This window comes from Rosa chinensis, chromosome 4 (assembly GCF_002994745.2).
Source record: "Rosa chinensis cultivar Old Blush chromosome 4, RchiOBHm-V2, whole genome shotgun sequence".
Taxonomy (NCBI): domain Eukaryota; kingdom Viridiplantae; phylum Streptophyta; class Magnoliopsida; order Rosales; family Rosaceae; genus Rosa; species Rosa chinensis.
In genome coordinates this window covers 64057583-64083035 of record NC_037091.1, presented here as the reverse complement: position 1 = coordinate 64083035, position 25453 = coordinate 64057583, and the positions used below count along the sequence as shown (strand labels likewise).

The 25453-nt window shown below is 38.8% G+C and overlaps 3 protein-coding genes, 2 non-coding genes and 1 pseudogene across 6 annotated transcripts; 3 read left to right on the top strand and 3 right to left on the bottom strand.

The window, feature by feature from the left end:
• Positions 1–2487: 2487 nt before the first annotated feature.
• On the bottom strand, positions 2488–4938 carry LOC112197531 (vacuolar iron transporter 1). Its single transcript, XM_024338256.2, has 4 exons — positions 4123–4938; positions 3944–4029; positions 3242–3356; positions 2488–3147 (listed from the first exon to the last, which is right to left on the bottom strand). Exons 1-4 carry the CDS (start codon positions 4368–4370, stop codon positions 2844–2846), a joined length of 753 nt encoding a protein of 250 aa, XP_024194024.1. The 5' UTR covers positions 4371–4938; the 3' UTR covers positions 2488–2843.
• A 4245-nt stretch (positions 4939–9183) lies between these two features.
• LOC112197530 (ubiquitin carboxyl-terminal hydrolase 2) lies at positions 9184–11814 on the top strand. Of its 2 annotated transcripts, none has more exons than XM_040518268.1 (6): positions 9184–9464; positions 9596–9671; positions 10171–10217; positions 10545–10591; positions 10696–10798; positions 10888–11814. In XM_040518268.1, exons 2-6 carry the CDS (start codon positions 9641–9643, stop codon positions 11662–11664), a joined length of 1005 nt encoding a protein of 334 aa, XP_040374202.1. In that variant the 5' UTR covers positions 9184–9464; positions 9596–9640; the 3' UTR covers positions 11665–11814. The 2 variants fall into 2 exon arrangements, with proteins under 2 accessions (XP_040374202.1, XP_024194023.1); XM_024338255.2 differs by having other exon boundaries at positions 9187–9464; positions 9624–9671.
• A 178-nt stretch (positions 11815–11992) lies between these two features.
• Positions 11993–12065, bottom strand: TRNAK-CUU. Its single transcript has one exon. It is a non-coding gene; the product is annotated as a tRNA-Lys (tRNA).
• Positions 12066–12917: 852 nt separating this feature from the next.
• LOC112199758 lies at positions 12918–13739 on the top strand. Its single transcript, XM_024340727.1, has one exon. It carries the CDS (start codon positions 12918–12920, stop codon positions 13737–13739), a length of 822 nt encoding a protein of 273 aa, XP_024196495.1.
• A 394-nt stretch (positions 13740–14133) lies between these two features.
• TRNAK-CUU lies at positions 14134–14206 on the bottom strand. The gene has a single exon. It is a non-coding gene; the product is annotated as a tRNA-Lys (tRNA).
• A 209-nt stretch (positions 14207–14415) lies between these two features.
• LOC112199757 lies at positions 14416–15677 on the top strand (annotated as a pseudogene).
• The last annotated feature ends 9776 nt before the right edge of the window (positions 15678–25453 follow it).

Genomic DNA, 25453 nt, shown 5'->3' with positions numbered 1-25453 from the left:
ATATCTTAATGGTTTCCGATAAAGAACATGTTTTCCATAAATTAGTCAATGAAAGTGTAAATTGACTTAAATTTCGCGTTTAATATCTCATAAGTACCGAGAATCATGTTTGATTTTTCATTTTTGAATTTTGTAATGAATTTAATATTAATGTAAAAATTAGAATATGTTTCTCCTAACTTCTAAGAGCATCTCTAATAATTGTGTTGACAAATGGAAGGCTGAAATTACTTTTTGACCATTGCATTCTCTCCAACACAGCCATATGTTATACATGAGGTGGATGACATGGATAATATTTCTTCTTCTTCTTTTTTTATGCGAAAAGACTATTTTAAGTTATGCAGAAATACTATATGATCTCAGCAACATTTCTTATTACTGTTGTCAAATTTGATAGAGATCTCAAATCTCATCATCTCATATTCTAACAATAAAATATGATAATATTTCTTATTGTTTTTTTTTTATCAGGTAAATAACATTTCGTGAGTCGAACTCACAACCTCCCACTTATAAAGGGAAGACTATGCCACTAGACCAAATGGTACTGGGCAACATTTCTTATTGTTGCTGTCAAGTTTGATAACATTTTTTTATTATTTTATTGTTTATTTTAATGGCTGGGTTCCACAAAGTCTTTATGTTTATATTTTACCTTTTTTTTCTAGAAGAGATGAAATTTCATTAATCAATCAAAAGATTACAGGGATGACTTCGTAATATCCTAACTACTCCACCTAGAGAAGATGACCTACTCATACCCATAATGTAGAACCAGCGGTTAAAGATACCATGAGCCGATAGAGGCTCAAACTCAACCATATGAATTGCCATTTTCTACAGGCTACAAACAAACCACATACCCCAAGAGTCTCAATACATCATTCCAATCAACCTAAAGAAGAGACAATCCCCTTCCAACACCATATACCAAAACTGCCAGTATGTGTGTAGGGGCATCTCCCCATTACATTGACAACAAGAAAGCAACGAATTTAAAACATCTAATCCCTAGAGATGACACCATAACAATAGCACACCCACAAAACCAAAACAACCTAACCCTCGCTCAATTAAGGAGGGACTTATTATACCTAACCAAAAACCAAAAACTAAAAACCTAAGAGAAAAGAGAATTCGGCCACAGCAACACGCTTCCAATTTCCTCGACATCGGACCCCAACTGCAAGCACACCACCGCTTGAAGCCCAGCCGAACAATCTAACCCCATTGTAGCCACCCAAGCCCGCTGTGTGGCCTTCCACTTTCACTCTCTACATAGTCTCCGACCAAATCTATGACCAAAACTGGACCATTGACAAAGAAGAACACCGAAAACCATGAAAGAAGGAGCAATCTGCCCCGCCACCATAGGCCTGGATCCACTAACCACCACCAACCTTTGACTCTTCACCTTGCTATCCCCTTCCACCTCAGAGAGAATCCATCCCAGCCGCTCATACCTATCAGATCCATAACTAGGATCATCCACCTCTGCCATGACCCAACCAAAGGCTTGAGAAAGAAAATCATCACCATTCGATGCTGCAGTCGTCGAAATTCTCTCAAACCAGAAGAACTAAATAAGTCTACCAACCCAACGCCCCGTCTGGCAACGCCCGCCAAAAGCTGCCACCGATGTAGGGATGCCGTCGGACAAGCCACAGCAAAAAACCTCTGTTTTCCAACCCTAGGTTTTCCTCCAGAAATCGGCGGAGCTTAAGCATGTAGTTTTGAATAAAATATGTGAAAATTGCTTTTCATGTTTATATTTTACTGTATCTTAATACTTTTCTAAATTCTTAAATAGAGTATCTCATTAAGGAAAAATTTTAACAATAGTACACAACAATGTGTCCATTCTAAATTTTGGTGAATTTACTTTCTGAAATATCAAAACGGTACATGACTTTTAAATCTTGACATAATATTTCTGTATGCTATCAACAATATTGGTAAACTTATGTAATTATTCATTTGTTGAAGGATAATGTATGTTATCAACAATATCGGTAACCTTATGTTATTCATTTGTTGAAGGGTAATATAGTATTTTTACAATTTCCTCTCTCTCTCTCTCAAGTCTCAACAATATCGGTAAACTTATGTTATTCATTTGTTGAAGGGTAATATAGTAATTTTTTTTTTAATTTCCTCACTCTCTCTCTCTCTCACCCCCACCCCCCCCCACCCACCAAACCCAACTCTCCATCTTATCAAACCCATAATTCCAATAACTCATTTGTTGTGCGCAGAGCTTGGAGAGTGGAGAAGAGGAAATTTGGGTGCCCAGATGATGTGGGTGTCCAAATCATTTTTGGGTGGCTTTTATCTTATGACCGGAGCTCGTCGCTCACGGAAAGACCATATGAAACCAAGTTCAATTCATCCTTCTCAAAACACGATTTGCAGTAAACATGTAAACACAGGCCTTCAACTCCAGAAGCTAACTACACAAGCAAATTCCCAGACCTCTCAAACAGATTCTAACTAACCTTGTGATCAAACTAGATCAAAACAAAATCCCAAATTGCATGTCTTTTGATAGAAATTCCCTCTAATAAAAATTAAATCTGCTCGCAAATGTAGAAAACATACTAGCTGGTGGAGGAACCCCCAATATTCATTATAACAAGAACACATAACGGAACTAATACCCAATTGCAGATGATCAATATTGTCCAAAGCCAAGATGTAGAAGCAAACGAGCAAAGGATGCAACCAGTACTAGTAAAAACCAACTAGCTAGCTACTTAATTATGGTCTGATTGGAAATGCCACAAACCAAATTAATTAATTAGGAGCCACACAAGCACACACATAGTTAAACGGGTCATTGATTAGTGGTAGGATTGGAAGAGTTTAGCAATGGAATAAGCAGCCGCGGACGCGATGGCTCCAATCAAGGCGGTTTGGAAAGCGCTCTTGAAAGGTTGAGTTCCGGTGAAGTGACCCTTTGCAAAGCCGAAGATCAGCAATGCCACTATGGTGACCACCACAGATGCAAGCACCGCCTTGGTGGCAACTGGAATGAGCATGTAGGGAAGGAGAGGCACCAGTCCACCACAGACGTATGAAAAGGCTATTGTCATTGCACTCTGCAGTGCTCTCATTGGGTCTGGCTTGTCGAGTCCTAGTTCAAATCTGTCGGTTCAATTATACAAGGAGTATATTAGTCATAGCTAGACTCGTAAAGGTACCTCAACAGTCAACACAACACAAGGCATCAGCTTCTTACTTCATCATGAAATCGAGCCAGGCTTGAGGGTTCCTTCTTAGAGCATTCACCACAGGCCCATATTCATGTGCTTCAACCCCATATTGTGATAATATTTCTGCAACCTCAGCAGCCTCTGCGTTTTATTTCAACCTTTTAAGTTACGTATGGTAAACATTTTGGGTCCATAAAACATATATAAAATCAAAGACACATACTTTTTTTTTTTTTTTAGAATAGAGACACACATACTTAAGAATTTGACATCATATTTTCCAATCGGCAGAAAGTTTAGCCTTTAGTTTAGTTTTAAGACACTTTTTAAAGAAAGTGTTGATAAAGATCTCGGATTCTCCGCTCTCTCTTTTTTGTTTTCTTCTTTTTAAAAAAGAAAAAAAAAAGACTTACATAATATGGTCTAAGAGCAAGATAAACATGAAGATGCGCAGTCCTATAAAATTGAGCAATGCCACAGTTTGAAAGCGAATTTCACATGAACATATCTAAGTTTGCAGGCTCGTGAAAGTATAAAGTAATTGTTTTTATTTGGAAATGAGAATTGATGAACTGATGAACAGAGCTGTTATTTCGACAATTTTCTGTCTATTAAGAAAAAGTACTTTTGGGAAGTGATCAATAATATAAAAGGGTTCCCATCAAAAAAATAATACAAAAGTGTTTCTTCTGAAAAATTATTAGACAAACAGAATGATTAATTGAGACCTATATCAGGGACGGCGATGATTTCATCTTGCTCCCTCTTTAGTTCTTTCTTGTAATGATCTTCTTCGCTCTTCGCCGCAAGATACCTGGGGCGACCCCAAAACAATTAACCAAGCACTAAAACAACAAATTTAACGTAATCCTCGATCTTACGTACTGAAAGATAATAAAATTAATACCCGCCAAGTCCCATGGAGATGGCACCGGCCGCAACCTCAGCAATGCCGGCAATGAGGATGATGGAGGAGCTGACGTCAGCGCCGGACAACCCCGCGGCAAGGGCAAAAGGGACAGTGAGACCGTCGGAGACGCCGAGAATGACGTCACGGACAATCTCACTGGACATGAAGTGCTTCTCTTCGTGTTCGTGAAGAACCAGCATCTGCTTCTCCAAGTCACCATAACCATTTTCACGATCACTCCCCATACTAATATACTAAGTCACTCTCTCAACTATGCTCTGAATGATAGTGATTTCTCTGGTCTCTAAGAAATCCGAGATGATGAGCTTAGTCGGAAAACGGTAGGGTTTATATAGGACGGAGGAGGTGGGCAAAGATGTAATATCAAAGTCGTTTCAGATTCAGATTAGAGAGAAAAGATGGTGTGATTTTTCTACAGATTCCAGATAAAGACTAAAGCGAAAAGTGATGTATATGCCTTTGGTTTGTTTCGAGGGGTCCATTGACATAATTAAGAGGAAAAAACCAAATTCGTATTGGGTTCTGGAGGTTCTGTCGCTTCTATGGCGTGTGCGCACCACAGGCCGGAAAGACATGCATGTCTGATTATATGTATGCCCGTGGATCCCACCAGAAAAAGCTAAGGAAGACGATGGAGAGATAATTAAAGGCTAGGATTTCATTGGCCACCGACGATATTTAGCGGTTTTGGGTAAGATTCCGGGTATTAATGAGTAAATTGGTCAAGGAAGCAGGCGGGAATCTAGGTCGGATTGGGCGTGTGTCCGGCACTGGCCTCCTACAAACGCCAAAACCCTGGTACTGGTCGTGTGTGTGACACAAGTTCTCTAAGTTAGTATATATCTTAATGAAAGTGTAAATTGACTTAAATTTCATAATGTGTGTAAAAAGTTACGTTTTCTTTAGCTTGATCGTGTATAAAAGACTTAATAAAGCATCTGCATTATAATGGTTAAACTTAAAATGTAAAAGCGGTCAATTGTCATTTTGTCAAATTTCTTCTCAATCCAATCAGTCAAAATTAATCTCATTTTAACATCTTATTAATGATACTCTGTTGAAAAAAGTGTAAAAGTAAGATAAAATATGATAAACTGATAAAGTAATCTGGGGTTCACATCCAAAACCAATTGGCAATGGATGGAGTAGCTCAAACCCTTATAAACTCATAGGCAAGGTCCCATTTTTCCCATGTGGGATGTATATATTCTCAACACGCCCCCGCATGTGTGGCAAATTTTCAAGCCATACACGTGGACAACTTTTGGGTGACGTGGAGCCCGTGTGGCCGTTAGGCATGCACACGTTGGTAACCCGCTCTGATACCATGATAAAGTAATCTGGGATTCACATCCAAAACCAATTGACAATGGATGAAATAGCCCAAACCCTTATAAACTCATAGGCAAGGTCCCATTTTTCCCATGTGGGATGTATATATTCTCAACACGCCCCCGCACGTGTGGCAAATTTTCAAGCCATACACGTGGACAACTTTTGGGTGACGTGGAGCCCGTGTGGCCGTTAGGCATGCACACGTTGGTAACCCGCTCTGATACCATGATAAAGTAATCTGGGATTCACATCCAAAACCAATTGACAATGGATGAAATAGCCCAAACCCTTATAAACTCATAGGCAAGGTCCCATTTTTCCCATGTGGGATGTATATATTCTCAACATAAACAAAGAGATTTTGTGGAACCCAACAATTATAATCAACGATAAAATAAGAAATCATATATTTGATACGAGAGTTTCTATTGAGACCTCTTAATTTACTCACTAGATCTTTTAATTATTAAATGACATATGTATCCTTATATAAAAAACTGTTATAGACGACAAAATTTTCTTATTATTCTTTCCTTCTGCCGAGATTTACAATAATAGAAACACATTTATAGTATTTTTATTATTCATTTCTATTTTAATTCTCATTTCATACTTCTCATTTTCTTTGTTTATAAAGCTTTCAAAGAAAAAAAATCAAGAGAAAATGCATTCAAAATTACTTGAGGAATTATAGAAAAATAAAAGTATGATGCAAGAGAGAGAAAAATAGACAAAGGCCTTTCTCATCAATGTAACAAGATCATGAAACAAGGTCCATAGAGTCATCATGCAAACTGACCAAATAAGTTTTTGAAGCGTCATATAAGACAAAACTAAATATAAAAAACAAGAATGAACAAATTAATTTTTCAACCTATCTACAACTCCAGCAACCATAAACCATAAAAACTAAGCTTTGGAAATCCATAATTAAGCATAAAATATTAGACTTGAAAAAACGTCTAATAAATTTTTGTTAATTAGCTACACTATCTTTTTTCAATAATATCTCAGATTTTTTTTTTTGACAATGTCAAGTTTCTTTTTTGGTAAATAAATAATTATGGGAGCATTATAACTCATCCTTAATGCTTGAAAGCATTTCCTTTTATGAGTAAGGTTAAGTAAGGTATTTGAAAGAGATTTACTTAACAAATTTTACTTTTAAAAAAGCAATTAGGAGGTGTAAAGAGATGAGAGGTCAAATGAACAAATATGGAGGTCCCACTAGAAAAATTCATTTGATATCTCTCTGTCAAATTTGACAGTAACGATGAGAAATGTTATCCATGTCAGCTCCACGGCTCCACCTCATGGATAACATATGGGTTGGAGAGAATGCAATAGTAAAAAAAATTAAAAAATCAACCATCCACCAATCATTTGGCATTACTGTTAAAGATGCTTTTTAGGGAAACTAATCCGCAAGAGTATCCCAATAAAGTCAACTTGGTGGGAGTTGAGACTCACAAGTTAGACATGAGAATTTCATGTTAGGTTGCTCGACCAACCTCACCATACCAGCTGGAATTTTAGTTCGTCTTTCGAATGGTAAAAGAGATAGCTAGCAAAAGCGATGGAATACATTTTCTCCTTATCGTGTATCACATGTGATATTTCAGTAATAGCATGTGTTGTTTTGGTGTGAACAATTGACCCTAGACTTTTCCTTTGAACAACATGATGTATGCTGTATTGATTATTGAAGCCTTTTAGGTTGGCAACACATTCCCCATTATGTCTGCAAATGATTCAGCACAGCCAGCTTTGCAATAGAAAGATTAAAAAAAAAAAAAATCTATGCTTGCTATCTCTTTGGTATCGTCTTCATGCTGATTAATTAGTTATATCCTCCACCTTTACACAATTGCTCACCATGTGGGTTAAGTTCTTTGATTAGAGATCGAATCTAATGATATATGATATGAAACCTCGAGTCCCATTTCGTAGATATGCATCTCTTTTGGAGAAATCTCCATGTGACTGGTGCAATGTGGGTCGTCTTCTTCTCTTTTGGGTAGCTATATATATATATATATATGCAATTATGAACTAGGCTCCAGAAGTAAATTCAATTAATTAATTAAGTTCCATTGCTTTGAGTTATGATTTCAATCTTGCTTAATTTTCGGCCTGCGGGTACCATTTTCACATGATCGATAAGTTTGACAAATCATGAGGGTTAGGATAGGGTCGGAATAGGACGAACACCAACCCAAAGTGAACACGAAAAAGGGTTTGGCATCTGGAAAAACAAAGTAAAACCAACCCACTAGCCAAAAGAAAATAATTGAAACCAAAGTGATCTGAGACCACCACTTTCTTTCCTCCTCTTATCAAAAACTGCGAAGTCCCTCCTCAGCTTTCTATACATCACGGCAAGCATCCCCATATATATTTGCAAATTTAGATTGAATAGAAATTACGTTAAACCAATACAGCATGCGGCACAAAGCATAGTACTAGTCATGATTATTCATTTGGGTTCCCATCACTTTTGCTCTTTTCACATTGCTACTGTTTGATTGCTGGCTTCTGCTACTTTGTTTTTCTCCTGCCCGTACCACCAAGGCACCAAGTCACCAACTATACATGCACATTAGTAGTAGTAGTTCATGATGATCAAAATATCAGACCGCGAAATTCCAATGAAATTATTGAGGAAGTATTAGATATTGATTGAAACTTAATGATTTATTCTTCTATACTAAAACAAAATATCAAAAAAAATAGTTCAATACTTCTAAAAACAGAAAATGTAAAGGTATTACTGAATGTATTGTCGATTATTTAAGGCCTTAATTGTGCACACACTAAAAAAAAAAATTAATGAAAAAGGAATCTTTTGTTATCTTATGCACTTAGTAATATGGTCCATGTCTATACCTATAATTCTATAAAGGCTATAAAGCCACACGCCGCTGACATATAGGAGAAAAAGCATAAGAACAATCAATTTAGAAGAAGCACGAGAGCCCTGGCTTTTATATTGGAGCTTTATCTTTTCAGATCATACATACCGTCAAAGCCTGATACTACATATTAGGACACGGTGTTGATGAAGGGGAAGTGGTTGTTTGTAATGTTGGCTTCAAGGTTTAATCGTGACTCTCGGAAGTCGTTTTATGTTGTAGCCCGAGTTGATGGGCGATTAGGGTGGTTAGGGGTTGGGCTCTTTTGGCTCATGGATGTCATTGTGGATGACGGACCCGTAACTGAGGTTGTTCTTAGGGAGGAGAGTGGGGAATTTATGTCCACCACCGGGTGTTCCCATTTGTAATCGTATTTTATGAAATAAAATGTTTCTTTCATTCTCAAAAAAAAAAAGCCTGATACTGCATATTATTTTCTTCTTTTCTTCCATTAAATTCAAGTCAATTTTCTTTCACCAGATATATATAGTTACCTCATGTGCCATTCTTGAACAAGCAGAATAGTAACGTACAGGTAATAAACTTTTCAACTCGGTGGAGTTCTAGGTTGGCAGGCACATCATCCAGGTGTAAAGCAAATTTTTGACAGGTATCGATGATGATGATTTATCCTAACAGCATCTTTCGACGGAACATGTATTGCGAGTTTGCAACAATACAAGCAGAAACCACTCGGATTTTTTTAGGAACATATACATATCGCGAAAGATCATCATTCATCAGAAACTACTATGTTAGTAATCACGGTATCACCCATTAGAAGCAAAGAAGCCCTAAACTCTAGGTTATAGCTAAGACACCTCTAGTATGGACCTGAGCCCAACTATGAAGTGGGCTATTTGAGACATGGCTTTAGTTATGGAAAAGACAATAGGCCTAGCCCAATAGAAGCTTATAGAGTCGGCAGCGGCCCAAAAAAGTGAAGGTCTCCGAGTAGGGAGAAGGAAAACCCGAGAAAAGAGATTAGTACTACTGGTTCAAAATCTGAGAAAGAAGACTGAAGAAAGAGAGAGACGCAGAGCCGTGGAGCGACGTCGTTTTGGTATTCAGGTGAGTTTTCTCTTCTTCTCCGTTTCCCGCCGGAGCCATGCAAACGGCGCCGTTCTTGACCTAATAGACAGTTGGTTTGGGCTTCTACTGCTTTAATCTATTGCCATTGATTTCAGTTCATACATCTAAAGCTGTGGAATTTGTTTGATTTCGTTTCAGGCTGAGTGTTTTTGACCATGTCTTGGTGCACGATTGAGTCCGACCCAGGTAAAATTCCACAAGAATTCATCAAATTTTGCGTTTTGCTCAGTTATTAAGTGCCTTGAATATTTTGATATTGGGCTTGGTGTTGATTTGTATGATGAAATTTTGAGCGTGAAAGATTGAGTTAAGAGTTTGATATGGTTGCTTAACTTGTAGTTTTGTAAAATTCGATTCGGCACAGAGTGATTGAGTGAGATTTTACTTGCAATTTATGCTGAATTTTGGATTGCAATGAGAACCGAAAAAGAGTAAATAGTTTGTTGAACTACGGAGTTTTGAAGTCTAGGTAATAGCTGTTAACTCAATATTGGAAGGTGAAATTTTGAGGAGAAGCATTAGCTTTGGATGTAGAGTGAGAGTGGATAGATTTGAGCAGTGGTTAAGATTGGAGAACGTACTTAAAATGTTTGCAAGAAAGGGAAAGATGTTTGGAAGTCTTCTTTGTACATTGGTTTTCTGGAAAATAGAAACTTTAATGATATCGTTGTGCTCTGTGTTTCAGGGGTCTTTACCGAGCTTATTCAGCAGATGCAAGTAAAAGGTGTGCAGGTATGGGTTTCTTTGATGCCTCTCTTTTATGGTCATTTTCATGCCGGTGTGATCATAATTTGTTGATTGTCCAATGGTACTGCTAGGTCTTAGCTTATAATCATTTCTAGGAATTATCTTTGCTCTTGTTGCGAGATTGGAGTTTCCGCTGCTCTATCCTTTTTTAAATGTAAACTGTAACCAACACTAACTCTTTCTTTCATTATATCCAACTTTTATGTATCCAGCAAATTGTTTACTTGATTTCCATGGTAGTCCCAGTCAAAGTATTATGTTGTGACTAGTTCACTTCCATTTATGCCAATATGCCTTGGTACGACCTTGCAGGTTGAGGAGTTGTATTCATTGGACATTGATTCTCTGAACAGTCTGAGGTATGCCAGTAGCTGTTTAAGCTTTTGCCACTCTGTTAGATATATTTATATAATCTGTTATATCTTACTGCCATTGATTTAGTTTTTTACCTTGCAATTTACAGACCAGTGTATGGTTTGATTTTCCTGTTCAAATGGCGTCCTGGGGAGAAGGATGACCGCCTTGTGATTAAAGATCCAAATCCTAACTTGTTTTTTGCGAGCCAGGTTTGTTTTCCTGATACTTTTTTCTTCCCCAGACATGATGTATTTCAGTATTTGTATGCTTTTATCTTATGCTCTGTATATCCTCACAGGTTATTAACAATGCCTGTGCAACCCAAGCAATCTTGTCTATCCTCCTCAACTGTCCAGATGTTGACATTGGTCCTGAACTGTCGAAACTGAAAGAATTTACAAAGAACTTTCCACCTGAACTGAAAGGATTGGCCATAAACAATAGTGAAGCCATTCGTGCAGCCCACAATAGTTTTGCAAGGCCTGAGCCTTTTGTTCCTGAGGAGCAAAAGGCTGCTGGAAAAGATGATGATGTCTATCATTTTATAAGCTACTTGCCTGTTGATGGGGTCCTGTATGAGCTTGACGGACTGAAGGAGGGACCCATTAGCCTTGGACAGTGCCCTGGTGGGCAAGGTGACATGGAATGGCTGCAGATGGTGCAGCCTGTAATCCAGGAACGCATTGAAAGGTACTCCAAAAGTGAGATAAGATTCAATCTCCTGGCCATTATTAAGAACAGGAAAGAGATGTATACTGTTGAACTTAAGGAGCTCCAAAAGAAGAGGGAGCGCATTTTGCAGCAGCTGTCTATCTTACAGTCGGAGAGACCGGATGATGGCAGCAAATTTCAAGCGCTGAACAAAGCCCTTTCAGAAGTGAATGCTGGGATTGAGGGTGCTACCGAGAAAATCTTGGTGGAGGAAGAAAAGTTTAAGAAGTGGAGAACAGAAAACATCCGCAGGAAACACAACTACATACCCTTTTTGTTCAACTTCCTCAAGATTCTGGCCGAGAAGAAGCAGCTGAAGCCTCTGATTGAGAAGGCGAAGCAGAAGGCAGGCAACCCTAGATGAATGTGAATGCTGCTTTGGTTAACTGTACTATGTATTATTGGCTCTGTGGATTGTTTTTCTTGATGTGTTGCTACAAGTTTTTGGTGAACCTATACTGTAGGTTATCAAACTTGATATTATTTCGGTGAAACATTCCCTTGAGGTTACTCGTGTTCTTATTTTTTAAGCCAAGACGCATGTGGAATAATCAAATTCTCAAAAAATAAAACCCTCTGCTTTTTTTTTTTTTTTTAACCTTTATGCAGCCCCATTTGACTCGTGATCAAAGTATAAACGGAGTGGAGGATAGTACCATATGCTTAAGCTGTGGTCATCAAAAAAATTATTTCGCCCACCGTGGGGCTCGAACCCACGACCACAAGGTTAAGAGCCTTGCGCTCTACCAACTGAGCTAGACGGGCTTCGATTTTTACTGCTGTAGTTTTCATTATTATCACATAGAGCATTTCTTCAAACTTTGATCTGGTTTGAAGATTGTGGAAGCTATAAAGCTAAACACATTATAACTAAGATTTGGATTCCTTCCTAGTAGAACAAGGAAATACTATGCATACTACCTATTTAGAAGGGCATTATATATCTATTATAACTAGAATTTGGACTCATTCGTAGCCAGAAAGGAAAATACTTATGCATATGTACTTCTTATTTAATGACATCTACATCGATAAGAAGGAAAAAGAATTACTATGCAACACAACCAAAACTTAATATAAGAAGATCGTTGATCAGAAACACAATGTTAATGGTGGGATTACCTCACTTACCTGGACTTCTTGTTGACAAAATCCTTGCATTTGATTGCACCTTTCGCACATATTCAAATTGCATATTCTGAAGTGATTCGGTTTGCACACTAGTATAAAAAAGATGCATGCGCTTCACTTAACTATTATTATGTGTACTAATAATATTAAGTGAACTCGTAACAAGTTGAATTTGCAAGTCTATATATGATGTCACTAGTAATTTAAAGAATGCGCAGGCTGTTTAAGAAACAAGGTTGTAGAGGAAACTTAGACAGAATTGTTGTGTCTTTCATTGATAATGGGAGCATAGAGGATACAAGTACATAACCATTGAGTTCAAGAAATTCTATTCTAATTAGGACTAGGAATGTAGAACAATCTTCTCCTATTACAACAATGAAAAGTTATCCTGGTTTGGTAAGGCATACATAATAGAATATCCTTCAACAGAAGCTATATATTTAGTCCAATATGGATTAGGTAGCTCACTGTTCTGTATCAAATATGGCTGGAGAAATTCCTGTGAAGAAGTTTATTTTGTGTGGTGGTGATGATGATGGCGATGATGACAAATATTACGAAGACATGGGAAGTGAATGTTGCCTTTCACTAGATCAGCTGACTTTAGAACCCAGAAGAAAGAAGCTTCTTGTTTTTGATCTGAATGGGTTACTAGTCTACAGGGTTTATTGTTCCAACAAGCCAGAATTTCCAAGTGATCGTACACCGGATGGGAGATTTGGAAACCATCTAGTTTTCAAAAGACCTTTTGCTGAGGAGTTTGTGCAATTTTGCCTTGAAAGATTTGAGATCGGAATATGGTCTTCTGCCGTAGAGAAAAACGTTGATGCTGTCTTAGATTGTATGATGGCAAATCAGAGAAATAGACTATTATTTGTGTGGGGTCAATCTCAATGTACAGATTCTGGGTTCAAGTCCTTGGAGAAAAGAATGAAGCCTCTATTTTTCAAAGAACTGAAGAAAGTGTGGTATCATTTCGGCAGAAAGTATTCTGAATGTGATACTTTGTTGATTGATGATCAACCATACAAGGCCCTACTCAATCCTGCTCACACAGGGATTTTTTTGGAATCCTACAATCCTGACAATGCTAGTGATAATTTATTGGATCCAAATGGACAGCTAGGGGTGTATTTGGATGGCCTTGCGGCTGCGACTAATGCTCAGGTTTATGTGAAGGAGAACCCTATTGGAGTGCCTGCAATTTCATCAGATCATCCTGATTGGAATTTCTACTCTGAAGTCCTTCGAGGGATTAAGGGAGAAAGTGAGGAAAAGATTACGCCTCAGCAACAAGAGTCTTGAGTTTTTCAGGATGTGAACTTGTTGTATTTGGTGGCATTTCAACATCGATCTGCTTCTGTATCATTTTCTGATGTACTTGCTGGCTTTTAATTTCATCTTCTGTATCATTTTAAATGTTTCTATTTCTCTCTATGTCCTCTGGCTATCAGTTTAGCACAACCTAATGTTTGGATAGCTAATGTTCTGTACTTTTTTAGTTTCTTATTTTCTTCTTTCCACTTTATAGTTATGTGCTTCATTGGCATCTTGGATGTAACTAAGCCTGCCACACTCACACAGTCACACTTAACAATAAAAAAGTTCCTACTTTACTTCCATTAACTTCTGTTTTGAGAATTACAATGCCTTTGCGGCTCTGGTATTTAAAAATGAGAGGGAAAAAAAAAAAAAAAAACGCCCACCGTGGGGCTCGAACCCACGACCACAAGGTTAAGAGCCTTGCGCTCTACCAACTGAGCTAGACGGGCTTCGTTGATACTCGATAGCAGATTAACATTTTTATCACCTAATCCTTATAAGTAAATTTTGGCGCCAAATTCCGTTAGTAACGGTTCAAACCTCAAACGGCCCTTTATATTGAGGCCAGAGTAGAGCAGAACAAACCTGACCCCATAATTTCTGATTCAATTTTTGCTTCCAAGAAATCAAGAAGAAGAAGAAGAACCAAGAATCAAGAATGGCAGACTCAAAGACCCAACCTTCCAGCCTCCTCGACTTCGCCGTCAACAACCACTTCTCCATGCTCCGCCTCGATTCCTCCTCCAAACCCCATTCCTCCGCCGCCTTGAAACGCCCCTCTCCGCCTCCCTCCCACCAACCTAACCCCAAGAAAGAGAAGCTCTCTCCTCCCCCCTCTTCCCCGGCTTTTCCAAAATTACCCCTCTCCCTCCTCTCCCCAAATCCCACTCGGGTCTTGCCCGCAACCCGCTCCTCCGCCGCTGCATCTCCGACCCCTTCACCCCTCCTCGCCTTGATTCTCTCTCCGCTCCTCACGTCCCCGATTCCATTCACTCTCCCGAGAACGAGAATGACGTCGTTCCCAATTCCGCCGTCACTGCCATCACTTCGCCGCCGTCCGTGATCTCCAAGCGTCCGCCACCCCGCCCCACGCTCCACCGCACAGTCTCCGACCCCACCTCTTCCCCCGCCCCCAAATCCGCCTCCCGCGCTTCCTCCAGCTCCGGCGACGGCGACGACGATACCCCCAATACTAAGGTAACACTAATTCAAAAATTGAATCTTGAATTTTTTTCCCAATTTGATTGCGGTGGTTTCTTGGAAATTCGATATTGAATTGATGTGTTGGGGAATTTCAGAGGAGGCTTAAGAGGATCAAAGATCGGTTCAGAGAGATGACGCTGTGGTTTGAACAAGTCATGCTTGAAGATGATGATGATGAGGAGGAAAAAGTACCAGAAATTCAACAAGAACAAGAAGAAGAGGAACAGATTATCAATAGTACTGAACCCACTGATGACCATGTCCAAGGTCTTGAAAACACTGCAGTCACTAAGGTACTTATTTTCGAAACTCAATTCCGAGAAATGTGATTAGTGAGTCTCTGGTTGGTTATGTGTTGATTGAGTTTGGTGCTTGACAAGATATATGGCTTTTGGTGGTTGCAGGAGGATTGTGATCAAAAGAGGTTTGAGGAATCGGTGAGTGTGGAGAAGGTTGGGGAGTGCATTGTGATCCATTTCAGCTGCCACTGTGGGGTTCCCTATCAGTTTCTTCTTGCTGGAGGTAACTGCTACTACAAGCTCATGTAGTAGTGGACTGTGTGTGGGTAGATTTTACTACTGACTTTACTAAGGGGACTCGTCATTCGTTTGGTTTCTTTGCCTTATCTGGTTTTCAGTTCATACCGTTTTGGAATTTAGATGAAGCCATAAACTCTTTGCAGAGGAATTCTTTTTAGATGAAGCTTATATATCAGCTTTAGTGTACTGCCCTTGTGTTTCATTATTTTGTTCGTTTAGAAATGTTTCGAGTCTGAATTTAGTTGTTTCGAGTCTTGAATGCAATTTCTTCTTAGTGTGTTTCAAGTAGTTGGCTTGGTGTTTCCGTGCTGTAATTCACTGTTCCAGAAGAAAGCAACCACATTTATCATTACAACTTAACTTCCTAAACCGCTAGGGAAATTGTGAGATAACTCCTACAAATATGTAAAAGGAAGAAAAAAGAAAAGGGAAAAAAAATCTTGGTTAAGCAAAGCAGCTGAAAAAGATAAGTTCACCTGGGGCAATTAGATGTAAGAAACTTCGAGTTGAAAAGAATATTGCTGAACGAGGCCTTTCTAATTTGTAGTCCGGTCATAAGAAAACCTTTCACCGTAGTCCAATACAAGTTAGAAAGCCTGCCTTTTACAAATAGGATTTCATTTCCTTTCCTAGCCAAACAAGGAAAGACTATTATAACCACCAAACAGTGAAAGCCAAGGAAAGGCTAGATTCCTTATTTAAAGGCCTGAACATCGATTGGAAGGGAAAAAAAAAAAAACACGTAGCAAACCCCAAATACAGACAGATCTGTCGACCATAACCAAAACGCTAATGGTCATCAACACATCAGGAGCACCCCATATGCCTGACCTTCACAACTTACCTGACCTTTTTATTGACAAAGTCCTTCGACTCCTTCCCACAAAAGCTGCCATCCAGGTGAGCTTTCTTTCCAAGCAATGGCAAGGTGTAGTCTCTTCATTCCCTGAACTAAATTTCAACGAGGATGATGATTTTGATCGCCACAACCTTAATCGCTACGGTCACTACCAACATCAAGATCAACACAAGAGGTTCATCAACTTTTTGAAGGGGTATTTAGATTATCGTGAGAAATACGACCAAAAAGAGCTCCTAGATAAACTAAGTCTTCACATGAGGATGTATGGGCGTCGAGATTCTTCTACCATAACCAAGTTGTTGAAATATGCATGTCAGAGAGGCCTCAAAGAGTTGGATATCAGTCCTAAAATGAGAGTTGGCCCAAAACAATATGGAATTGTCAATGAGCGCGCCGTGGAAAGTTATTTTGGCAACAACCAATTGTACCGCTTGCCTTGGGTGGCCATTGCTAGTGCAAAATCTTTAACTAGTCTAAAACTGGAGTGTGTGAGAGTTCCGCACGTTCGAGTAACAGATTTTCCAACTTATGAGCGATTTTTTCCGTCTTTGAAAACTCTGTCCTTCAAAACTGCACGGTTTTTTGATGACCAAGTACTCTATTCTGTTCTATTTGAGTGCCCTTCCATAGAGTACCTGTCATTAACTGATTGTTCGATTGAAAACTACAAGTGTTATGTTTGCTGCTCAAGTCTCAAGTCCTTGGAAGTTGAGTATTGCCGGCTTGATGATATTCGAGTTGATCAAGCTTTCAATCTTGAATCTTTTAGATTTGTCTCACCACCGCTGCCATATTCAACATGTGGAAAGATGATATTGAATAATGCCTTCAACTTGAAATATATCAACATTTGTGTTGATTACCTCCTGGAATTTTCTTTATTGGGATGCCATCGTGCACTAGAGGCCACAATTAACGGATATGTCAATTTGTTCGAGTTCTTTGATGGTTATCTGAATGCCAATTTTTTTGTTAAAGCCAATGAGGCCACAATTCTAGTCGGGGAACTTTTGGACCAAGAATGGTTCTCGTCATATTCGACACATTTTCCTAGGCTCATGAGCTTTCTTAGAAGATTTAGACACTGCCCGAAAATAAACCTCTACAATCAAGATGTTCAGGCTCTCATCGTTCCCAAGAATTATAGAAAAGTGACCTCCTTTCCGCCATTGCCTAATACTTTCACTTTGCAGGCGTGGATGCCAAATCCACCAATAGTGGGAAGTAGAGATTACTTGGAATTGTGGGACTCCTTGCAATGGATTGCACCTTTTGCACAGATATTGATCATGCCGGTGGACATTGAAGAAGACAGAAAGAAAATAGACCAGCGATCTAGTCCGGTAGACTATATATAGATGAATGAGAATGGTATAAAAGATACAAGGTTATGTTCTCCAGTATGCTTTCTGAAGCAGCTGGTGCCTATTAATTTTTATTTTTTTTATTCTGTAAAACAGTCTGTACTATTTAGCTGCTTATGGCCTTTCTACTTTAGATTTCGTGATTCATAACTGCCTCCATTGAAATTGAAGAAGCAGCTTCAGAGTTCAGCAAATGAGGTCTACCAATAAGAAACGTAGATATGGTTTGCAAGAGAACTTTGTATTTATGGATGTGTGCCCTTTTTATGTCGTAGTTCAACTTAATAAAGAAAGAAACCCACTTAAGGTTTCTGTTTGTTTTGAGGGGGTATATTTTTTAGTGTTGATATTCATCATTCGGTTCAGGTTGGGGTACTGAACTCTTGGCTTGTTTCCGGCTGGGAGGTACTAATGATTCTCTGGTTGATATTTATTGATTGAATTTGGTACTTGACAAGAAATACCAGTTTGGTGGTTGCTGGAGGATTGTGATAAAAAGATGTATGAGGAATCAGTGAGTATGGAAAAGGTGGGAATGCATTGTGATCCATTTCAGCTGCCACTGTGGGGTACGGTACCCTCTTCTTGCTGGAGGCAACTGCTACTACAAAACTCGTGTAGTGGTAGACTGTATGTGTAGATTTCACCAGTGACTTGACTAAGAGTAAGAGGACCCAAAACAAGAAATATGAAAACCCTCGAGACCAAAAGCTCTCGCTATCCTAGCGCCGCCAGTGACAGACGGCATCAATGGGAGCCTCCCAAGCTTTCCAGCCAGCGCTTTTATCAGCGACCGAGCACAGTGGCTACGCCTGTGGTCCCTCCTATCATTTTCCAGCCGAGGTTTCTCCGATGTGGGGAGTTCTTATGGAGGTGGTTATTGATGGTGACGATTGGGCGGTGGCTTCTGGCCACGGCTTAGGCATGGCCGGCTCCGACAATTATTTCCGGGCGGCCTTTGGTTCTTGCTTTGGTGGTTGTGGATGTTGCGATGGTTTGTGTCGAGGCCTGAGTTGCAGATTGCGGTGGTGACAGGTGTACGTTTATGGCTGGGTTTCCAGATCCAATGTGACGTGGTTGTTACTGTTGGGATTGATGGAGATCTTCGAGGGAGGAGGTTGGTCCCTGACTTGGTGGCTGGGGTGGAGGTGGACATCGTCCGGCAGCCGGAGTGTGCTACTTTGGGTGTCCAGATCAGCCTGGGTTTCCCAGATTTCGGGCTGCTATGCGGCCCATGTCCATTGTGTTGACATGCCAAACCTATTCTTGGGTTTGGTTTTGGGACCCAGGGATCTGTACCCAGCTTTTGCTTCAAGGGTCTCACATCCTTTACTGCTGCTGTTGTTTCAAGAGATTAGCCCTAAAGACACCTATCCTGCAGGGCTGTGGTGGCCCAAATCAGCTTTAAGGCTAAAATCAGATGGGCTTGGAGTGTGTTCCTGTTGGCATTGGGTTCTGTGGTGGACCCTGCGAATAGGCTCTATTTCTTCAGGGTTTAGTATTTGGGATCCGGGAGGAACATTACCCTGCAGCTGGAGTTTCGAGAAAATGGCAAAGGAAAGCCTTAGGATTTCCTAGTCTTCTTGCCTACTACTAGAAAGTTGTTCTTCTATTACTTTCATCTTAGTTTTCTCTAGTTGTACACCAATTGAGGTCTCTAGGCGACTAGGTTTACTATTCAAAGAGAGGTTCGTGGTAAGGATTAGCTTTTTGTTGTTAGGCTCAATAAGTGAGCGTATGTGTTAACAGTGAGAGTCACCTGTCATTTGCTCGGTAGCTTGTGCCATTTATGAGTTTGGTATAAGACAGCATCTGTTGTACGTGCCTTCTGGCCATGGATAGATTAATGAAGTTATCTATTTCCTAAAAAAAAAAAAGAGTATGAGGACCCATCAAGTCAAAGGCAGAAAATAATCCAATTTGTTAAGAGTGTATTAATCCAATTTGCTGGAAACGCAAAATTATCAAATAGACAAAACAGATTGTATACAATAGTTCCAATTTAAATTCAGACATTGATGAAACAGAAAATGCTTGCTAGAGGGCTTATTGGAACATATGGATGTCTTAATGAAAATAGAGAATCAAGTACATGCTGTGAGGAGGGGACGAAGTTTGTACTTAATCTGCCTAGGAGGAACAATTCTTAGGTTCATCCCTTGAGTGAATGAGTATTTTCACCATCTCTTGCGATTAAGGCATAATAACTTTATAATTTTCTAATTAAATCATTCATGTTGTATAACGTAATACAAAGATTAGCTATGTAAAAAACCAATTAAATTGAAGATATTTTAGTTATTCATTTCTATGAAATATATGGAGGGTTCATCATAATAGTAATAAGTGTTGTTAGAACCATCTATTTGTTTGATTCAATTAGATAATTAAATGATTTTTGATTCGATTGATTTTTTACAGAGATGATCTTAAACGATATTTAAGATATGGGTTGTTGGATTATAAATTTATTAAGTAAAAGTATGTTAATCGACAATGGGGATGAATATGCTCGTTCACCCTAGGGGTGAACCTAAGAATTGTCCAATCAAGACAAATAGAGGAGTATGATCATGATGATACAACGACAAAAAAATAACGAGCTCAGACCATTCGGTTAATTTCTGCCCAAGTTGCCTTCGGTGAGTGGCTATATAAAGGAGCAGAAACGCCTAATGCAATGAGCGCTTCACAAATATCCTTTCCCTCCGCAAGCTTCGAGCTCAGACAAAAGCTTTACAAACAACCACTATGACCACAGCTCTGAGCTCAAGTACCTCTGCGCCAATGGACGACGAAAGCAACCCAAACACAGAGTCCGGCATCAACCTCCACCTTCCGGTGACTAGACTCACTAGAGGAACCTTGGTCATCTCCATCAAGTTCGTTCCAGCAGCCACTCCGAGCTCCACCTCTGCAAATGCTGGTGTACACATGGTTCCGGCGATCTGAGCATTCTCAGGCTTTGGTTTCAGCCCCTCAGAGGTAAAATTTTGCTTTTTATAGAAATACTCCTCTTTTACAAGTGCCCGCTCAAGCACTGCTACAGTGGAGGCCGACATGGTTCCCGCCACTGGAGCCGTCGCTGACATAGAGAACGGCATCAACCTCCACCTTCCTGTCACCAGAGCAATCTCTGACACCAGAGCTCTCCACTCAAAACAAGTCTCATGATAGAGTCCTCTATAAGTGTGTACACAATAAACATTTTTCAATTTTTACTATTTGAAGACTGTGGGTGATTTGCCTTGTAGATTGCCAATATTATGCCTTTTCGTTTTCTTTTTTGTGATTTTGGATAAAGACAGACAAACATTTGTATTCGTTTTCATTTTTTGGATAACATATAGTTGTAACTGTTCTTTTGATTTTAAAATGAACAGTCACAATCTTTATCTCCAATTGTTTTGTCAAAAGAGTTTTTTTTTTCCCCCTATCTTTTTGTGGTTTCAGATGAAGGCAGACGAACATTTGTGTTCGTTTTCATTTTCATTGCAATTGTTCGTTTGAACAATTGCAATCTTTGTCTCCAGCTGTTCTGTTAAAAGACTTTTTCTTTTTCCTTTTTGTGATTTCGGATAAAGGTACACGAACATTTGTGTTTGTTTTTGTATCTGGTAACATACAGTTACAACTTTTCTTTTGAATTCAAAACAAATAGTTGCAATCTTTATCTCCAAATGTTCTAGTAAAATAGTTTTTCTTTTCCTTTGTGATTCCGGATAATAGAAAATGAACACTTGAGTTCGTTTGAATTCAAAACGAACAGTTACAATCTTTATCTCCAATTATTCTATATTAACTGTATAAAATATCAGCAAAGTTCCTTAATCGATACATCCGTATCAAGACCCACAAGAGGCGGGCTGTGTCTCTGGGTTTGCAAATGAGAAGAAGAAAAAGAAAGAGAGAAACTGAGGAAGAAGAAGAAGAAGAAGAGAGAAAGTAGGCAAGAAGGAGCTCTGAAAATTGAAGAGAGGGCGGTGGCTCTTTTCGTTTCTCTGTACATATCTTAAATATGTGACTTGAGGCGAGCACATGGCCTCAACCAATGGGATCACAAAAAAGCCTCTAGCTTGCCAGCTCTACACCCTTCTAGGCCCTACCCTTATCGTTATTCCGCACGTGCGTTTTTTCAAACCACTTCACAATTCCTCCGAACATTTATTGCTCTTTGACAATGTCGTGATGCAAAGGCCCAACATTTTTTGATAACTGACTTCTTAACAGCCGTCAGATCATGAAGAGGTCCAAATGAATTGACCGCTCCATCACCAAGTGTTTGCTTGGATAGTAAGTTAGAAAACGGACACAACTTTTATCATGCTTCATACTATGTTAGAGTGCTGAAATTGCATATGTATGGATGGATAAATTAATAATTGTATGCTGTGTTTTTAAATCTAATTTAGCGACTTCCAACTCTAAAATTTTAATATTCGGAGATTTACGAAACATTGTTCCAGTTAAGCTTCTTTTTTTTCTTCTTATTATGAGTCATGCTTCTCTTTTAAATTCCTCATTTTTAATCTACTTCTCCACGCAAACACCAACCGTTCAATTATGAAGAGCGATCAATTTTGATATAGACATAAATTTTCGTTATACACTTATACAATCATATGTGCTTTCTAAAGCAGCTAGTCATTACGTTTCTTTATGCTGTAACATACTGTAATTGAGCTGCTTTATTTCTTTTCTGAACTAATTAATTAAATTTCTTAACTAGTAAATTCCTGTCTGGATATTTCATGAAAAGGCTTGGACAGTTGGAAATTATATAAATGAGAATTGATGAATTAATTATTATTTCCGGTGTTTGAACATAAATAATAATTAATTTCGTACCTTAAACTAAGTTACGGATATCCTTATATATATATATTCGGTTCGTTCGTGTAAATTGCAGTTTTGGATGCCTTAACGATCATCAATTGGCTGAAAATTTGCAGAGATGATTTACTCATATATACCTAAAAACTGAACGGTTAAGATGTGAACATGTGATCTAAAAGTTGTCAAAATATGGAAATCCGTACCTTAAACTAAGTTAAAGACTTCCTTAGCAGAGCAAGATTATATATAAATATACACACACACACACACACACAACAAGGTTCCAAAGACGACGTCCGTGATATACTTAATCTGTGGATGGGTCCTTCTCAGCCGTCCATTGCTTTAAATGAAAATGAACGGCTCAGATCGAGATTCTCCATAAACAATCGGGGGGTCGAAGTAAAAAGCCTCAGACACACTGTAGAGTCTCCACTCCCAGCGATGCAGCCAAAGTCTTTAGTTCTCTACCCAAATTCCAGGTCTTCTGGTCTCCACGACAAAACGCTCTGACCCAAAACCATTAACAGTGCCCAAGTGATTCCTCCGGCGACGCCCAATATCAGTGCCCGCCGGACCTCGTCATCTCCTTAGTCCTCCTCACTGCTGCCGTTTGAGTTCGACGATGATGCGGTCAACGAAGCTCATCACCGATGAAGACTCTGATGAAGGTCCCCAAGTCACCGTTTGAGTTTTCTGAGTTTGAAGATTTGAGATTTTTCAGATTTCAAATTTTGTTTCTGGGATTACTGATTTTTCTGCGATTATCTACAGGTGACTCCTGATGCACATTTCCAAAAAGATTTGGGCTTAGATAGCTTGGATAATGTGGAGATTGTAATGGCTCTAGAAGAAGAGTTCAAGCTTGAGATTCCTGACAAGGAAGCTGATAAGATTGATTCTACAAATCTGGATATTGAGTACATCTATAACCATCCAATGGCTTGGTAACTACCTTTAGCAGCAGGCTTGTCTCATTATGTGAGCTGTTGAAACATATTTTTGTTATCGATCATATGACATTTGTAGGAATTTGCTCATCATGTGGGCTGAAAATAATTTGCATTTGTCTGAAAGAGAGTATTCTTCCTGGAACTGTTGTTTAAACATCTTTGCAATGTTTTGATTGTAAACAATGACATGTTCTATCCAATCAGTTTTCAGGATTGGTTGTGTTCCTGCTCATGTTTTAAGTGCTATTTTTCATTATATGGTTGTACTTGCTAGCTTGTGGTTAATGTGTCTTGGAGTTGAATGTGCGTCAACTCCAATTAGAGTTATGGCCTTGGCTGGCCCCAATTTGACTACATTTTTCAAGAGTACTAGATGGACTACTTATGTTGAGTTTTCTAGTGATCCATTGAAGTGTTATTAGAACAGTTGCCAAAACCGTGCATTATGGTCCAGTTTGAGAGAGCTTATAGTTATGTAAAAGTCATTTATTTGTTAGAAGCACATGAAATTTCAATAGAGCTTCTAGGATACTGATTTGGTGTGTGTGATTTTTTAGGTTTTGGATTTGCAAGATGATGTTAGGTTGGCTATTGGCTTGATTGATTAGCTTCTGTGCTGGTTTCGATATTGTTGAGAAATTGTTGCTGTTATTGGTGAATTAGCTTATGAATTTTGTGATGTGTTTGATTTTTCAAGCTTTGGATATGAGTGACGATTTCTATCTGAGCCAGGTGGATTGGTTGCTGCATGATGTATTGGCGGTGGAGTGGGAAAACTGTGTTTAATTGTGGAATGTTTGTAGTAGTAAGGTGACCTCTTAGCTTTACTAAATCAATGTATAGAACATGTGAATGTAATGTGCATTTTCTGGAATCACAAAGCTTTGCTCTTGCTATGCTGGAGAAGGTTCATTTATACAGTCTTTAGGTCCTAATGTATAGATCACTTCTGCAAAATTTCAACCAAATTGATGATCTTTAAGGTATCGAACTCGATTAAACCCATGAACGAACCGAAACTGTTCGTGTTCATTATTGTAAATTGCAGTTTTGAATGCCTTAATGATCATCAATTTGGTTGAAATTTTGCAGAGATAATCTATACATTAGGACCTAAATATTGAACGGTTAAAATGTGAATATATAATCGACAAGTGGTCAAAAACTTGAAATCCGTTCCTAAGATAAGGTAAGAACATCCTTAGCCAAGAAGGATTGATATAATATAATATATATATATATATATATGTACCAAGAGAGAAGACTTGTCTGTCTCTGTGGGCACTAAGCTTCTATGGCCTTGGGCTTTATTTCGACTTGAGCACCATGAAATAAGAAACAAAGATTTGTCGAAATCTGCTAGGAAATCCTAAAAGTATGCCAAATACGGGATGAAATCAGCTGTCCCCATTATTCTATCTCAATTCTGTCACCTCAATATGATTGGTCCACAGAGATTAAAAAAATATTTTCTTAATCTTTTGTTCTCTTTTTTAATCTCTGTGGACCAATCATGTTGAAGAGACATAATTGAGACACAGAAATCTAGGACAGCTGATTTCATCAAGCCAAATACATGGATTTGATTCATCTCTGCTTAACTACAGGAAAAAGCACCACTATGGTTTTGGCCTTTTGGGGTACAAATTAACTCGCAGACTTGCAAACAACAAGGAGTTCAACATTTAGACGGCATATGAGAAATTTGGAATGAAATAACACAGCAAAATGTTTAGGGACATTTCATAATTCCCAAAGATTTAAAAATCATAGATAGTAAACAAGACAAAGCAAGATCCAAAAGCCAGCTTCCTTATCTCCAACAACTTTTTTTTTTTTGAAAAATGAAAATTTTGGCCCAGTTTGGGATTGATTCCCAACCTGCTTTTGAGCCTAAAAGTGCTTTTGGGCCAAAATTTACCAAACACCATGTCCTAAA